General features: G+C 35.8%; 1 protein-coding gene across 3 annotated transcripts in view; it reads left to right on the top strand.

Annotated features, from left to right (window-relative positions):
• The first annotated feature begins 312 nt into the window (after positions 1-312).
• LOC114073739 (sodium channel protein type 3 subunit alpha) overlaps positions 313-17,945 on the top strand; it is a 70,414-nt gene continuing 52,781 nt past the window's right edge. For all 3 annotated transcript variants that reach the window (XM_027911497.1, XM_027911495.1, XM_027911496.1), the window contains exons 1-4: positions 313-548; positions 8,880-9,139; positions 9,728-9,971; positions 16,203-16,519. In XM_027911497.1, the coding sequence (XP_027767298.1) occupies positions 16,253-16,519 (267 nt within the window). In that variant the 5' untranslated portion in view covers positions 313-548; positions 8,880-9,139; positions 9,728-9,971; positions 16,203-16,252. The remainder of the gene's footprint in view (positions 549-8,879; positions 9,140-9,727; positions 9,972-16,202; positions 16,520-17,945) is intronic.

The following is a 17,945-nucleotide window of genomic DNA, read 5'->3' as shown; positions in this document are numbered from 1 at the left end:
TTTAGAACTAAATGCTCTTCTCAATGCATATAGACAATTTAAATTTAATTATTTTAATAAAAAGTATTTTAAGGGGCTATTCAACAAACAATGTGGTTCTGTTGATCTGTTCTGCTTCTCGCCTGAAGGAAGTTATTACCCAGGAGCTGTTTGAGGTGCAGGTCAGAGCGCCTGGGCTGGAGCAGCCTCGGAGGCTGCGCTCGGTCCCTGTTGTTCTGGCCACCAGTAGGTGGAGCTGCCACGTCAGGTGCTGCGGGCTCGTCGCTTCTCCCCCTCCATCCATCCCCCCTCCCTCCAGCCCCCCTTCTCCTAATAAGCTGTTTTCTGATATATGTTGGGTACCATAGAGTGAGACTGAGAACAGGAAGCGGAGGCAGAATCACAGAGGATTCTGGAAAGGTCTCTGTGTTTTCTTTTCCACTGAGAATACAGAAATTATAATTAATTAGTAAAGCTTTGTGGATGGAAATCTGGACTATTTTAGGAGGAGACATATATTATTTTTGGATGCTGGGCTTTGCTGTGGTTGTTCATTCTCCTTCAATCAGGTAAGCTGGAAATGCATTTCATTTTACCCATAATAAATCATAGCAACATGATCTTTTCCACGTTTCGGAATTGGATTGTACCCTCTGGTTTGCTGTTAAGGTAGAGCCAAAGATGGAACGGGGAATTCAAAGCCATTTTGTACTGACTGACTGTGATGATGGTGTGACATTTTTTCTTTTTAACCTCGTTAAATCTGGTATCTGGCCTCTACTCTTAATGTGATGTTGTGATGCAGTACTCTTACTTGCAAAATCAGATCATTTTATAATCAAGGAATACTACATTAATTCCAAGCATTTTATTGAAGTGACCTTGTTCCTTGTTTCCTAGGAAGAAAAATCTGGTGATATTCAGACTCAGGAACAGCAGGTCTCATAAGATTCTGAGCATCTCAGATTCTGATGATTCAGGAATAAAATCTCTGTTGTTTGTTACTGCTATTTTCAATATATATATATATGGTATCTGAAGAAATTCCCTTATTAGATAAATTTTGTAAAATATATATAAGGAAATATTTTCTTTCTTTGCCATTTTTTTCATGCTTGTGTGTCTGTGTGTACGAGAGAATGGGCTTACCAACTGTTAACTAACCAGAGGTCCACACTAAATATATAGTTCACATTTTGTCTGTAACATTACTGTCAAGCTTAATATATGCTTCTTAACAGGACTGTTTGGAGAAATCAGCAAAAGAATTATTGTATTTGTTTTATTTTCCATTCATCCATTGTCTCATTCATTGTTATCAGTGATAATTAAACCTGTCAGTTATTAAAGGTAAATGGAAAATATCTGTTGAAGATCACTTTGATATGTGAATTCTTTTTTTTACTAGTGGCTCTACAGACACACATAGACATTAAAAGTATATGTGTTATGTTAGTATTGATTTGGAAAATATTTCCAAAAGAAAACAGTAGAAATAAAAAAATGCCAGAAAACCCCATACAGTAGAATAAGAAGCCCACAGATTACAAATCACCACCTCAATCCATACATGACAAGAAAGCTGGATTGCTCTCAGGTGGTACTCAGAGTAGCAAGTGAGGCCTGTACCTGAAGTAGTGACACGAAAGAATGAAGTTTTTAATTTGTATTTTTTTATGATGCCAAATCAATGTGCCTGTGATGTCCCTGTGTAACTTCAAAATAAATAATCAGTAATAATGATGCTGTTTGTTTTAGAAATGTATCATGTTTGTGCTTTTATAATTGATTTGTCAAGAAAACAGTTTCAGGAGACTTTTTAACCCTAACAGTTTAATATTTAATATTTGTTCTCCTGCACATCTCCATCTGAGGATGAAAGATTGTTAAAGACAAGAATGTGAGCTACTGCAGTAATTCAAAGCTTCATAGCACCCATTAAACAGATACGTTTTTTATTAGGCCTTGATATTTACAGAAATGATGCTTGTGTTGTCAGCTGATGATTTTTCCCTCTAATAAGCAGAAGTTAAGCACCTATACCGATTTTCTGAGCTGTACCAACTGAGCTCAGTATTGCAAAATTCTGTTTAGATTAACAGTAGATGCTAGCAAAGGTAGACAATTTCACATTTTCAATGGAGAACATAAAAAAATTCCCCTATGCCCTCTTAGACTGTCAGTGGTAGTTTGGTAATTTCCCTTTGTTATCAGGTAACCTGGAGCGAGGAAGGATCAGGGGAAACAAGGAAGTATAGAAAGTATGGGGGGTTTAATCAATATGCCAGTGACACATTTTGTGCTTCTACCTCTTTTTCCTCACAGATAGCATTAGATGAGTTAACTTGTACCTTATGAGGATTAGGCTTGGAGAGATTTGCCCTCAAAAGAGCAAGGATTTTAGGAGAAAAAAGGGCAGTAGGATGTAAGATGGAACTTTCTGACTGATGATATCCATTTCGTTCTGCTGCTCACATCTCACCCAGTATATTTGTTGTGTTTAAGCAATGTACTAATTACTGGAGTCCCACAACTTTTCATGAATCAGAGAATAGCAGATACTAAGAGAGTTCTTTGTACAAGGCAAGCAAGTTGTGACCTTGTTCTCTAAAGTGCAAATCTTGGCCTATTTTACCCATATGCTGTTCTTGCCATAAGATGACTAATGAAAAAAAATTGCAGTTAAACCTAAGGGAATATAAATGCAAGTTTCTGATATTTGGTATTTTATTTGCTAAGATGATCTATTTGCTGAACTCTGAAAATGTCTATTTAAAATAAGTTTCAGGAAGTTACATTTACTCTGTTCTTTATCACAAAATTCTACTTGGAAGTTAGAAACTTTACATTCCAAATTCTAGTTAGCTTATTTTCCACTCAGTGTAACCCTTTGGTGTTTTTAATTTAGCTTATAGCTGTTAATCAGTAGTATATGCTGTTACCATTTGCAGGAAATATTTGCTTTTTCATCCTCACAAGGTTTGAAGTATCATAATAAAATCAGTGCTCACTAGTTCAGACTGCTTACAGAACACATGTACACACTCTGAACTGGGGTTTCAGTGAGTCCATCAAATAAAGCGTCAACCACCATAAAATCCATCTATAGGAAAAGTCATCCACTTAATTGGAAACCTGATGTTACTCATTACATCTACTACTCCTGATTAAAAGCTCTGAAGCACATTGCAGTGGCATCTCTTTAAGTTTGATTTTGACCAATAGGACTGCCAGAGGATCTTGATACTGGAGCTGGTATCTTACAACCAGTTCATCTGCTTTCATCAAAATCATCCTTATGCACAGCTGGGAATCCCTAGTGTGTTACTATGATAGTGTTACTGCTTGACTTTCCTTGTCTTGCGATGAGGTAAAGCAGAGGGAATAGGGATAAGAGCAGCTCAGGCAAGCGCTGTATTACTTTGAATATAAATATAGAGTAAGAACACCATATGCTCTGGAGTAACCATAGTGTGTGTGTAGTACCACTGTAATCCTAAAGAGGAGTAAGCAAGTTAAATTCTAGGTCACAAAAGTATCTAGTATCTCATTTGTTCATTACCCAACCCTAAATTATTTCTTCCCAGTACAAAAAAAAAAAAAAAAAAAAACCAAAAAACCCCAAAACCAAACCACAAAGCAAAACAAACAAACAATAAAAGAAAAACTCAAAAAACACCAGCTAATCTACCCCAAAAGTGTGATTTCAAATTGTTAATAAATTTTAATGTGGTCACCAGTCTTGTTACGTCTTCTTACAAAAAATTACTGTTCTCTTATGCTATCAGCTATGTCAAATCACAGAATGTGTTTTACAGTGAAAAATGCAACTAAAACATTAAAATGGAATCTAAAAGCTTGAGCTTTTATGAGGCTTTTTCACATGTAAAGCTTATTTATGATCAGATTAATTACTTGCCTAGTTATTAATCGTTATTGCTATTGATCTCTTTTTTTACTGAGTAGTGTTACTTAGGGAAGTGTAATCACAGAGCTACCATGTTCACAGGTCCCCTTTTCAACCTGGAATTGTTTTTGCAGCCACTTCTTTGGATCCACCTGCTCAATGTCAAATATCCTTATCAAATCGTCAGATTTTGAATATGTATATACTGACTGTATATCCTAGATATTTTGATTGCATACATGCTGTGTCTGCTTAGCAAAGCTGATGTTTCACATGTTTTGAAGTTACTACATATGTATAGATCGCCTGAAGAGCACTTACAGCTGACTCCCTATCCCTGCAATGCCTCAGGCACATCCTTGTATTTCACTGCAGGATTTCCTAAACAAAAGTATCAGGCACATTGCTAAATCTGAAAGGTTATCACAGATGCCAGTATGGAAAATGGCAGGGAAGAGTATCAGCACTACTGCGCTTTGTCATACCCCAGTATGATCAGGATGATCTCGGGATAGGTATACGTTGCAGACAATTTCCATTTATAGATTATTTATGCTTAAATTAGATGATGCTTATTTAATCTTAAGCCTTCATTTTCAGTATGAGAGGGGAGCAGTGTTTATGGTCTTTTAGCATAAGTTATTTTAAGAACAATGTGAAACAAAAAAACTTAATTTACCTTCCTAATCATAAAATATTATTATGTATGATTATATAGGTTCCTAGAAGGTTACAAGTCTGTGTTCAAAATCACTACAGAAATGCAGATGAAGAATTAAAGAAGGAAATTAATTGCTCAGAAGAAAAAATAGTTCCTTTTATGCAGGGCAATGTAGCACTATGTGGCCTGGCTACTGTATTAATTGAGAAAATAATCTGCCATAATTTCTCATAAATCATGTCCTTTGATTGCCTGGTCATCCTGGAATAGAAGCAGAAATTTCCTGACTCCATGTACCTGACTTTGGGCCCACATGTCCCAAATTTTTGCCTGCCTTGGTTTGAATATCCTGAAAACTCTGCCCCTTCTTAGGCATTATTGTGCCATTTTTTAATGCTTGGACAAACTGAAGAATTCCAAATTTCCCCGGTTAAGAATATGCTCTCAGAAGACCAAATTTCTTGGTTTAATTTTAAGTATGTCCAAGTATGAAGTTTTCAAACGTTAAAATGAGTGCACTTAGCAAACAAGTCTCACTGCCTTCTCAAAAGGCCAGCCACAGAGGACAACTGAGGGACTGAACCAAGACTTTGATACAAGAGTATTTTATCCCTTTTTATTAATATTTGAAATCTGTGTGGGTGGTCTTGGAAATCTGAAGGTGAATTTGCCTCTGTCCCACCTAAAAACACAGGATTTTTTTTTTCTCAGATGCAGTTAACATTATACCAACTTGATTTCCTTGAACATGGAAATTTCTCCACAGTTATTACTATGAAGAGCATTTACTTTTCAATATATATGTGATTGTGCAACAGTTAGATAGGAAGGATCAAACTGGTAGACTACAAAATTAGGATATTAAGTCATAGGAATGAAGAATCCCTATACATTTTAGCAAAGTTAACCTAAGTCTACAGTGACACTCAGAGATAGACATTTTTCACCACAGATAATTATTATTATCTCGACAGATAATTGAGTGTGTTTTCCATTAAATAACAATCTTTATAGAAAAATAATTCTCTAAATCTAAACTGTGGAATAACTTTTATGTTACATAAAGAGCACTTTTAAATGGTAAGTGAAAGCATACACCTAACTTGCACTCTTGCATCTTACCAAGGAGCAAACTCCACTCATAACAAACGGCTTTGAATCTTAAAAAAAAAAAATAAATAAATTTAAGGTTATTAAACTTAGTAGCCTAACCATCTGTAGAACATGTTATGACAGATGAAAGCTAAAGTACTAGAATATACAGTAAAAAAAGGCAATCAGTAATGTTATTTTTAGGTCTGAGTTGTGTAAACTTGATGATGGAAATAAGTAGTAATCTCAAAATGGCCTAAGAGTCCAAGGTCAGATTAAACTGAAGAAGGGCAGTCCTAATGTTTACTGTCATTTACATGAAATGTCTAAAGAAAAGACTGTCACTAATATTTAAAGCCAAAAATGCTCATATGAGGAAATGTGACCTGAATCAGAAGTTCTGACCAAAAGCAATATAAATAAGCTTCAACCTGTATTATGAAGGAATTCCTTACCTACCGAGTGAAGCTGTAACTGAGTATTTAAGGAACCTTCCTCAAAAGTTTTTACTTATACCAGTTTAAGTTACTTACCATGTATTTCCTACACATCAATTTGCTTTAGTTAGTGTTATAACAGGAAGAATACTAGAGTTCTAGGAGCTGCTATAACACTATTATTCTGTAGTGTATGTTACTTAAAGCTATAGGCCTCCAATTAGTACAATATTTTGTTAATATACTGAAATTTTGATATTACAAGAGATAACTTTTAAAGAGGTGGTAGAATTTGCAACTCATATGCTTTCCCTCTTTGGATTTATTGTGTGCAGATAGTGACTAGATCAAAGTCATACTCCCATAATACATTTGGAAAACATTCCAAACCTAAGGCTTGGTTAAGTTTTATTAGTCACTTCCATGATACTGGAATAAATGCCTTGGAGAAATCCAAGTACATTTTTCATATGCTGTGTTAAACCCCAGTATAAAGCATTCTATTTTCATGTTGACTTTCTGTGCATTTTCCTCCCTGTGTAGTAACGATCACATTCAGCCAAGAACTGTGTGTAAGCCTCTCAAACAGAAGTTCCAGTTTTTTCCCTTTCAGTTTCCTAGACAACTGTCAAATTCTAAATACAGTCCATTAATCTTGTGCTATATGATGTTTATTCTTTCATATTTTGTATTGATTAGTTTCTGGGGCATAGTAAGACTAGGAAAGTAAGTGTTCCAGCTGCATGGGTCGTAATGATTCAATTAATTTTCTGAGTTTAGTTTGTTATTTCTTCTTAAGTTCATAAGCAATATTTTCTGTTGCAAATGCATTTTCGTAAGTTTCCTTAGAAAAATTTAGAAGAGAATATTACTTTACAAACTGAGCTTTCTAATTTTTTTACAAGCAAAATCAATGCTGCAATGTATTTAGATATTGCGAACTGATGTTTTATCTTAACTTGTTTAACACCTTTCCAGTGGATACTGGTGAATGTACCAGTGTTTCACTTGCCAGCACATTTAAATTTTGAGTACAGAAAATATTAAGAATTATTTGAATTGGTGCCATTAATTTTGTGGATAACTCTGTTGTTAATCTAAAACTGGGTCGACACTTTCATGATTGCTTAACACCAAATGTCCATATGGTTACCCATGATTTCTGTTCATTGCATTTGCCTCTAACATTAGATTTCACTTAGTTGACACCATCCCTGGCATATTGCCCTATAATGGTCTTGATGAGACCAATTTTTAATAACCCCATTTCTTTCTTTTCCATTTTATCATTACATTGAAAGGGAGCTCAAGTGTGTGAGGATATAGTTTGAAACATTTTTTGAAGCAATATCATGTCTCAGAATTTGAAAGATATTCTAACAAGTCTTAAAATAAATGCTTATGCCATACATGCTGAAGACTTCAGGGCAGGACCTTACAGGTATACAGACATATATCTGGTCTGTCTACCAGGAATCACCTCTGACTAGGCCTGAGATTTTACCTATGATTCATTCTTGGGAGATGATCAAGATAAGTTACCCTAAATAAAAATTATTTTGGTCCATGTGTTATCAGTCAAAATAATTCTCTATCATCACCTTCAGCTACAGTAAAACTGTATAATCTGGACCCACCTATGAAAATTTCTGGTATTTGGGTGATAACCAAAGACATTCATTTAAGAAAAAAAAAGTTTGGTTTTTTTAGTGTATTGCAAATATTTGTGTTATACAAAGAAAAGATACAAACTATATGAGATGAGATATTAATTGAAATCCTGTGATGAAATCACACTGACATGGCCTAGGCCTTTTATTCAGGACAAAGGGCTCACAATTCAACCAACCTCCTTCCTTCAAGATTTGCTGTGACTACCACTGATACTGCTGTACCACCATGATGCATAGAGATGACATGATAGGGTTACATGCGAAAAAAGTTCTCTGTCTTTTGCTTTAATTCAAAATACAGACTTATTGAAATTACCTGCACTGCTAGTGCTATGAACAATTTCCACATTCAAAATTGCTTCCTCAGCATTTTTCAAACTGGCAAATATTTTACAGCTTGATAGTTGTAAAACTCTTTTGAAAATAAGTGTCATATGAATATTTCATATTAGTGATTAGTCTTTTAATAAGCTATCGAATTCCTTTCATATTATTTTTAAATCTGTGCGCAGCAGCACTTAAACATTTTGCTCTATCTGACCATGAGATCAGATTTCAGCCACAGCGCTGCTTCAGAGGCAGGATCCAGATGCACCCAACAGGCAAAGGGATGGGGAAGTCCCCCGTGTACCCCCAGGGAAAGCTGCATTCAGTGTAAAATATGCATTGGTGGATAAGTATCACTGGTGGCAGAGTCATGATCCCCTGAGGTTAGTACTGGAGACACAGCTTTCAGATGTCTTCAGTGGAGCCTCTCCAGTAGTGACTCACCACAGCAAAATGTGCTGAATCAGTGCCTTACTCAAAATGACCAAGACTTTGAAAGAATTTGCTCTTAGCAATCGTTGGAATGACTTGATGCTACATTATTAAACAATTGAAGCTCTGATTGTGGTAGCACTTACTGTATCTTTGGGGAAAATGTAATTCTAGATTGATAGGAACTAATACTAGGTAAATTCTAGGTTAGTTTTTGAAACATATTTTCTTGTAAGAGGACTTGGAGATCTAATGTAAAAACAGGAGAAGCAGTGGTCTAATAGAAAGCTTTCACTTTTTGTTTTTTCTACCTTCTGTGTTCTCTTTGACCTGATTTATGTCTACTCAGATTTTCTTTATTTTATCTACAGAGTTTCTACAGTGGCTGCTCATTCTCACTATATTTGGATAAAAATGTTACTGAGGGCTGCTTTGGCAAGAGCAGAGACCTAAAAGAGAGGGATGTCTTCTTCTTCTTTTCTTCTCTAGGAGTAAAAGCAAAATAACAACAATATAAAAAAGAACAAAAAAAAATCCAGAAATACATCTAGATGAGATATCCAAATGAGAATAAATGTCTCAAAGACAGCTCATCTCAATCTCAATGGCTGAAGACAAAAATTTGTAAGATGTAAGTAGACTGTTTAATTAACTAGATACTCAGATTATTAAAGACCGAAGAAGCCACAACCAATCTTTGGTCAGCTCTTGTAATGATGCAATCTTTAACTGAGGAACCTGAAGATACCGTCTTTGTCTGCTATTACATTACCTGACATGGAGGAAAAAGATTTTATGCAAAGAAAAACACTTTAACCAACATTTCCTGAGAAAAATAACTTGAAGAAGTGTCTGTATTTTCATGCAAATACAAAGTTAATTAACTTCTATTTCTGGTTAAAGACAGTAAATCCAGTGGGGAGTAATGATACACTGTGCAGTTCCCCAAGTGGCAGATGGGAGCCCGCTGTTAGCCTGGGCACACAATTATCTTTATCCCATGTCTACTAAAGACTCCACTAGTCATGCAGTAATGTCAACAAGACTCATTTTCCCCTTTTAGTTAAAGCGTGCAGGTAAAGGATTAAATGGAATTTAAAAGGGATTTTTGAAACTCATATCACTTAAAGAATATTCTTAAATGTACTTTTGGTTTGTATAAGGTTTTTTGGAATAACCCATTTTGAATCCTGCTTTTCCTACCTCTCTGTGCCCTTAGGTTGGAAAAATATGTCTATGTGAATATGTAGACTTACCTCTACCGCAATTAATTTTGAGAAGCTTTGGACACAGGAGCAAAGAATGAGAGTCTTAATGAAACTTCAGTCTTGAAGAAGCTTCAGCTCCCAAGGAGAAACTTTTCTTGTCAATTCCATTTTCTGTGAGAAATGCAGTTTTTTTTTCACGTTAGCACAGGATACGTAAGCTAAATTCTGAGATTTGGCATTTTTAGAAAAATAAAGGTAAGACTTTTCTTTTCAGCCAGAAATAATGTTTCACTTCATAAGATGGCCTTTTGATATAACACTACATTCCTTCACTAAAATACCAGCAGGAAAATGAGATGAACACCTTTAATGAGGTCTAGTCATAGAAATTTGTGTTACATATATTGGAGCTATTTTTCATTATAATGCAAGCATCTTTAACATTCGAAGGTATTTGCAAAATGTTAATTAAGTATTGTATTCCAATTTAGTTGATGGGATAAGAAAGAGGCCCTTCTTCTTCCTCTTAAATTACGTATGGTTTTCATTTGTACTTCAGGTTTCTCCAATATTTCAAGTGTTAACACTTGATCTCTTTTCACACTTTCTCGGAGGCAACTTTTGGTGTTGAAGAAAGTATACAGCAGGCCTCCATTTAAAGAATTCCTAGAGGTTTGGGTGAATTTTGACAAATAAATGGGTCAGATGATTTATTTTGGGAGTTCTGCAACGTGCAGGTACATATCTGAGGAATCTAGATTCATGTCTTTACATAACTATCAGTTTTTACTCCAGTTTAGTACACACAGTTGGCCTTGGTGGAGGAATCATAATCCATGATTTACCACTCCTAGGCAGGAGGAGAGAAGAAATAGGAACAAATTAATTCAAAAGCAAATGTTGCAGTGAGACAGAGGGAAGAAAAGAGATGGCTGTGGGATAGCAATGGGCATAAAGAGGCAAAGAAGTGGGGGAAAGACTATTCATAGCAAGGTCTGGTGAGAGTAAACAGTGTCCAACAATATTTTCCCAAGGTGCAGCTTCTGGATCTTTCAGATAGTTTTGAAATTGCTTTCCAGTCTCTAATCTAATCTGTTTTGAGTGTTTTCCCATCTGCCTAGTCTTTCACCAGTCAGACTGAACCTCATATAATATATTCTACCAGATTTCCCAACTCGTACAGTGTTTTCTTTTGTTGAGGTTGGGGTTCTAAAAATTTAGTTAATGTGCTTTCACACCTAAATGCAAGGCATTACTGAGGATATTAAATAAAATTGCATGTAATATCCCTGCAGCACCTGAAGTATTTACTACATGTACCGTTCTTTGGTCAGGTTTCAGCCAATGTGAACTACCGGTACTTATCACTACCCCATTCTAAAAAAATTTTAAAGCAAGTTTTTATTAAGGAATATTATTTCTGTGACATACCCTTAGTAGTTGATTTCGTATTCTTATAACAAGTAAGTGTGTCTGTCTTAGTGATTTATTAATTTTATTGATAAATACCTGGTGGTGATTTAATTAATTTTATTTCGAATAGTTACATAACACTAATGCCTACAGGCTACTGAGGCTGACTGTACAAATACAGACAAAATTATAGTCGTTGCTACAGATAAATTATAGTCTAAAGAAAATGACACAATGGATGAATGGTGAATGTTGAACTGAATGGAAAAAAAGGAAAATAAATCCTATATGTTAGTCCGTGAGGACCTGTAAACACAAACTATCATAGTTTAAATTAGTAGGTTATAGTTTAAAGAAGAGGCAGGTTCTGACCAGGTGCTAAATACTGGAGGCTGTTTTCAGCTTTAAGGAAGTCATCCTTTCCTTGAAATACCCACTTTTGTGAAGCCAACTTGCATGGATTCCTTGCCTTAGGATCCACGGATAGATTTGACTGGATGTCTCTTTAGATATCTCAAATAAATCCGCCTTGCATTGCATTTACCACTGTGAACCACTGTGAACTACAGCAGTGACATTTTGGGTCTCTTTTTTTCTTTTCAAAATTCTGTTTCTTACTCAAATATTTTTAAAGAAGTAAAAAATAGGATGGATACACCAGGAAAAACATGGTAAATGTCAGTTATGAAAGGACAATGATCTACAACTTAAATATTTCAAAGCACTTTAGCAGATAAGGGGATTGATTTTCCTTCATGAAATTAGTCTCTGTGCACAAATGCCAAGAGAAATGTCAATAAAAATATTTCATTTCAGATCGTGTCCACAACAAACTAATATATACCCATCCTTTTGCTTTTAAAACAAATTGAAGGCAGCATTTTCTGATTTGTAATTTTATCAGAGCATAGTAACTTAAACACGTAACTTACCTTCACTTCCAGAAAAAACAATATCTGAATTTTGCAGAGCAACTTCCCAAATACTGAGAGACGGAGTTAAGACTTTTCTCTTTAAACTGTCCCTACACTCCTTCTGTACCCCTTTCCTCCTCAGGACAGTGATAGTTTGAGATGAGGTAATTTTCTGATGATATCAGCACCCAGCAGCTACACTTTTTACTTCTAACCTGCAGAAAGTAATCTCCAGCTGATGCTGAGGTGGTGCCATTAGCCCTGGTGTTTCTGTCTCTCCTACCATGGGAACCCCACCTGTTTTATTTGGACAAATTTATTTGGACTAGCTTTATTTCAATGTGAGACAGCTAGTCTTATTAACACTAGTGATTTAGAGGAGAGTTTTTAATCCAGGCTTTAGCATCTGGGAGGCTATTGCAGGGCTTGGCACAGAGGAGGATATTAGTCCCAAATTACAGCTTCTCAAATAAAAGATTAGCATAAGAAAACTATGCTGGTTGGTCATTTTACAGATTCCATTTGCTATCCTTGCACTTATTCCAACCCTAACCAACTGTTTCAGTTTTAGTGGAATCAAAATCTCAGTAGTCAGCTTTTTCAAGGCTTTAGCAGGAAAATAATTCTCATGCCAGTTCTCCAAATGGAAAAAAAAAAACAAAAACAAAAACAAACAAACAAAAAAAACCACCGCAAGGTTTGCTATTTCTCCATATTGAAAATTTTGAAGGGTGTGTGTGGACTGTTTCATTGTTTCATGCAAAGTGCAAATAACCTGTTAGAGAACCCAATAATTTTAATAAATAATCCTAGTATCTACCTGCTACTTACACTGATGCTTTCACTTTTACCATTTGCCCTATTTAAAATACCCCAAAAATAGATACCTTCAGGTCACTTCTTCTGGCTTTTTCAGACACAGAAAAATTAATTTGACATTGTTAGCACAGATATTTTACTTACTATCTGACTCATCTTCTGTGTAAATGTTGAGAAGATAATTATATTTAGAAAAAAGTTTAGCAAGAATTATATTTTTTAAAAGTTTAATAAGTTATCCATGGACATAATATAATTAGCTGAAATATGTGTAAAATTAAGAACATATGGACACTGTTTATTGTTCAATCTTATTATTTAAAGGAAGGGACAGAAGGAAAACGAGAAGGATTTATGAAATGCAATGCTCAGTTACAACTATATGGATTTATTTGGCAAAAGTGTGCCTTTAACAATTTGGAACCTTATTTTTGTAATGAAATTTATTGAATTATAGACCATTATACGTATGGTATCTAGGCCCAAATTGTATTTCAAGTGCTTGAAACTCTATGCTGAGCAGCATAGGTTACTGAGGGGCCTGCACCACACATATTTTTAAGACTATTTCTTTAAAGATTGTTTGATAGTGAAAGTTATTCTGAATTCTGCCTAGTATCATTCATGTCCTGGCAGTTTAGTTTCCAGATAAGAAATGATTTTAAAACCAGTGAAGGAAGGAGAGGGAAGCTATCACTAACAAATGAGTGGTTCATCATTCAAGGATTGCTAAGAGCTTGTTCAGGGCTCAGTACAGGGAACAGAACAACTTTCATTTCATTTTTCCATTAAATTAATGCATGTATAGCAGCACTAATAAAAATCCTATTTCTGTGTTGTTCTATTAAGCTTTGTCATCTGAACGAAAATACTTGAGGCACATTTAGTTTAGGAAAATCCTTCTTCTTTAATAGCAGCAGCCAGGAAAGATATAACTGTGCTAGACTGTGCTAGAGAGCAGAGGAGGCAGGTCTCAAGTGATGTTTACAACTTGGTAGGAAAACTTTTTTAAAGCACCTTTGTTTTCCTGTCTGAGAAATACAGTGAAACCCCAAGTCTGCTAATACTTTCCTATGCCACTCATTGGCCTCTGTGGACTTCTAGCAATACCAGTGCATTTATTTCAAGTGAGGGCAGTGCACTGTTTTGTAGCATTCACACCTGTAACTGTCAACACATGAAAAGCAACCTAAACAAATGCACTGAACTATAAAGACAAGACAGACCCATTGATGACTCTATTTGGATGCACCTTTTAAGACTAGTTTCATAGAAAAGGCACCTAGCTTGAGAACTTGAATCAGAGACCTGTAAAGTGTGGAATAAAGTAATGAATTATTCAGAAAGACCAAAGGGAAACTTTGAATATCTTCTTAGTTTATTAATCCTGCATGGGCAAAAGTAATAATCAAAGGACTGTGGACTGTCTCCAGAGAATGAATGTTCTTTTAATTCTGAAATAAAGGGCAATTTTGAGTTTAGGATTCTTATAATTGGGATTTACATTAATTAAAAAAAAAAAAAGGGATCAGCAAAGGCTTACATCTTGTATAAAGTAAAAATTAGTAGCAGAAGTTTCAGCGTAGAAACATGTGATAAGGTTGCCTGCTGGCTTCCACGTTTATTTTATTTTTATACTGCATCTGTACCTCCAGCCACTCCAGGATCTCTCTCATTCTGCACATTACTTTAACTCATAGTTCTCCAGGATATTCCTTGAGAGAAGCTTTCTTCATGTCTACAGTACAGTGTACTTTATGAATTTATGGTCAGGTACCTCGGTTCTGGTCTTGTGTCACTTAGCTGCTTGGTGCTGACTAAATTATTTTAGTGACCTCAATGCTGATCATACACACCAATGCTGTGCTGTGAACCCACTCCAGAGATAAAGATTTGAGGGGGCACAGGAGCATGTTTACCCAGCATGTCATTGGATTGGTAATTCAGATTTAGGTATATAGTGTTACATTTATTTCTGCCAGTTTTCTACTCCAGATATTTCAAGCACTTCTTAACATCACCCTCTGCCTTCATACATCTTATTTCATAAGATCATTACTGTGTGTGCCTCTGTGTGTGTGGATTTGTACAAACTGCTTCAGACAGGCAAAAAGCTTTAGGAGAAAGACTATTGAATGAGTGCAAATGAATAGAATATTATGTCTCAAATCTAGACGTGGCAGCTCCAGGATACAGGAAGGTTACATGGCTTCATGTACAGAAAACATAAACTCATCTTAAACATTGAAACTCACTCTTAAAATTGATTTACGTATGTAAAAATTTTACAACACTATGCCACAAACTACTGCAAAGTAGACACCAACTAAGGCTGTAATTTCCTTCCTGGTGGCACTGCTCCTTAACCAGATCTGCCTGCCTTCTGCCATTGTCTCCCTCCAGCTATTCGAACCTCCCAGCTGTGCTGTACAGTGCATCAGTTTAAATAACTGGTCCTGCTGCAGAAGGGCTTGGAAGAGACAAAATAACATGACTTTCAGCTGATGCACTGCTGTACAGTGGAGAGTTCGGTGCAGAGAGCAGGAAAAAGCAGCATCATCCAGCACTGGCACTTCAGACATTCACAGGGAACCAGAGTCTCAGATTTCAAAATACTTTCAGTCTGAAGTAATAACTGTGACACCTGCCTTGCAAAAAATCAGAAGCAGCATTCTTTTTCCACATAGTCTTGATTGTACATCCTGTTTCCTTTTACTTAAAAGGCCTGTGGTTTTGATTCACAGCTCACAGTCAGTCAATAAATGCAACCTAACCTTTGGCATATAATATTAGCCTTCACCACAGTTAACTGTCAGTAGGAAAGAATTATGCGTGCTTCTCCCATAATTCAGTTGCTGTCATTTGAACAGCACTAGTTGTGCAAAACTTTCTTTCTCGTTTAATTCGTGTTTGCATTTGTAAGGATTTATTACTGATACTTGAAAAAATATGGGAAGATAAAATCTAAGTAGTAAAATATAGGTTTACAATTTTCAAGAGTATCTCACAGAACATGTGTTTACACTTGGTGTTACCAAAAAAAAAAAAAAAAAAAAAAGCTATACTGTTAAAGCACTTGTATCAGCAGTTTGCTCTAACTGAGAGTCCAAGGACAGAGGCAAAGAAGTGTCTGTGGGCAGAAATAGTGGGTTTTTTTCTGGATCAGCAGGAAAAAGCTGAAAAATGATTTATAAAATTCTGAGCAGCTGTTTTTAACTTTCATTCAGCCTTGAAATATGCTGCTTCTATTTACGCCTGGAAAGAGTTTCTGACCAAATGTTGGTTTTCTTTTCTATAGGTACAATCTAGTTTGCCTAAATTATTTAATTTTCTTTTATAGGTCATTCTTATGCAAGAAGCTAAAAGTAATTAAATTTGCAGGATGAAAACATGGCACAGGCACTGCTGGCACCACCTGGACCTGAAAGCTTCCGCTATTTTACTAGAGATTCTCTCGCAGCTATTGAAAAGCGTTGTGCAGAAGAAAAAGCTAAAAAGCCCAAGCAAGAACATACAGATGATGATGACGAAAATGGTCCAAAACCAAACAGTGACTTGGAGGCAGGAAAGACACTGCCATTTATTTATGGTGACATACCTCCAGGAATGGTATCTGAACCTTTGGAAGACCTGGACCCATATTATATCAATAAAAAAGTGAGTGAATAATGTTTTGCACAAAATAGAATATAATTTTCTACACACGAAAAGTTTAATCATAAAATATGATGACTAGAGCTATCAATCCACTAAATATCCAGAAACATCCTTTCATTTAACCAAACTGATTTATGCTCTTTAGTGTTGTGACTGCTTCAATTCCAGAGTTGCTTGTTACTTACTTCATTGTAAGGAAGATGCACCTTGCATGATCTTGCCTGAACTGGAGAACATGAATGAATTTTTCTGCTTTCAATATAGGAGTAAGACTGGATATGACAAAAGAGATGTTATGAGCATGGTTTTACAATGGACATAGTTGTAGATAGCCAGGTAGTATCCATACAAGTTAGTGAAATAAAGGACTGTAACCATATTTGTTTCTGCTATATCAATATATGTAAACATATATGTGTATGTATGAAATATATCTATAAATGTAGCATATAGAGACTCTATGTAAATCTTGGCTCATACGAAACTACCACAATGAAAACTATTGTTTGAGATGCTTGGCATTGCTATGATAGATCTCTACTGCACAGCTGTCAACTACAAGTCTGTGGCAGACACCATGGAAAAGCTGAGTTTTGAGTAAAGAATCGAAAAAGACATTTCTGGTGTTTAAAGAGTTTTTACATAAAGAGCAGAGTGAAGAGTTACATGTGAGATAAAAACAGTGTTTCTGAGTTATATGTGTAAGGCTGTAACACAACTGAACCATTAGTAGCATAGCTGTGCTCCACGAAGAATAAAAACTCCTAAAAGAGGTGCATTTTCCCTTACAGTTTGCACACAGTCATTCAGATTTCTTTCTTTTCACATGATCTGCAAGCCAGTGACTTGGATAAAGAATAAAAAGGTTGACTTTTTAAAAGTCAAGATCTGCAGTAGAGTGTGTGTCTTTTGGTCTCATAGCAATGATCCATTCAGTTTGGAAACAGAATACCATTATTTGACTTAAGAGATGGACAAGGAACAAACAAGTATACCTCATAGCTGGGATTAGCTGTAGACCATTTTGAACTCCTCTAGCGTCTGAAATGGTCCAGCCTGGGAATAGTTAAAAGTACCTTGTGTCCTGCAGTGATTAGGGAAAGGTACAGATGACAGGAAGAGCAGGTTTTCCTCTATATTCTTGTTTATTTCTGTGTGCTCCTTTAGCAGTATCAAGATGTTCTCTCTGTTCTTGATAGGCCTGCAAAGTGTAGTGGGTAAGGAGAGTGAAGGAAGATCAGGATGTGGATAACAGCCCTAAATTAAAAAATGCAGAAGGGTCTTTTAGGGACAAATCTTTGGGATTATCTTTTCCTGTCTCTCTGAAACGGAGAAATGGACACAGGTGCTCTGATGACGGCTTGAAGCATCAGGCTGCCATCAAGATAAGAAACTTGACACTGAGCAACTATAAAACAATCAAGAC

The sequence above is a fragment of the Empidonax traillii genome, unplaced genomic scaffold (assembly GCF_003031625.1).
Source record: "Empidonax traillii isolate 1590-97213 ecotype Southwest subspecies unplaced genomic scaffold, ASM303162v1 scaffold33:size3420811, whole genome shotgun sequence".
In the NCBI taxonomy this organism is placed as follows: domain Eukaryota; kingdom Metazoa; phylum Chordata; class Aves; order Passeriformes; family Tyrannidae; genus Empidonax; species Empidonax traillii.
Note: the sequence above shows the minus strand (reverse complement) of the source record. Positions and strands in the feature narration are given on the sequence as shown.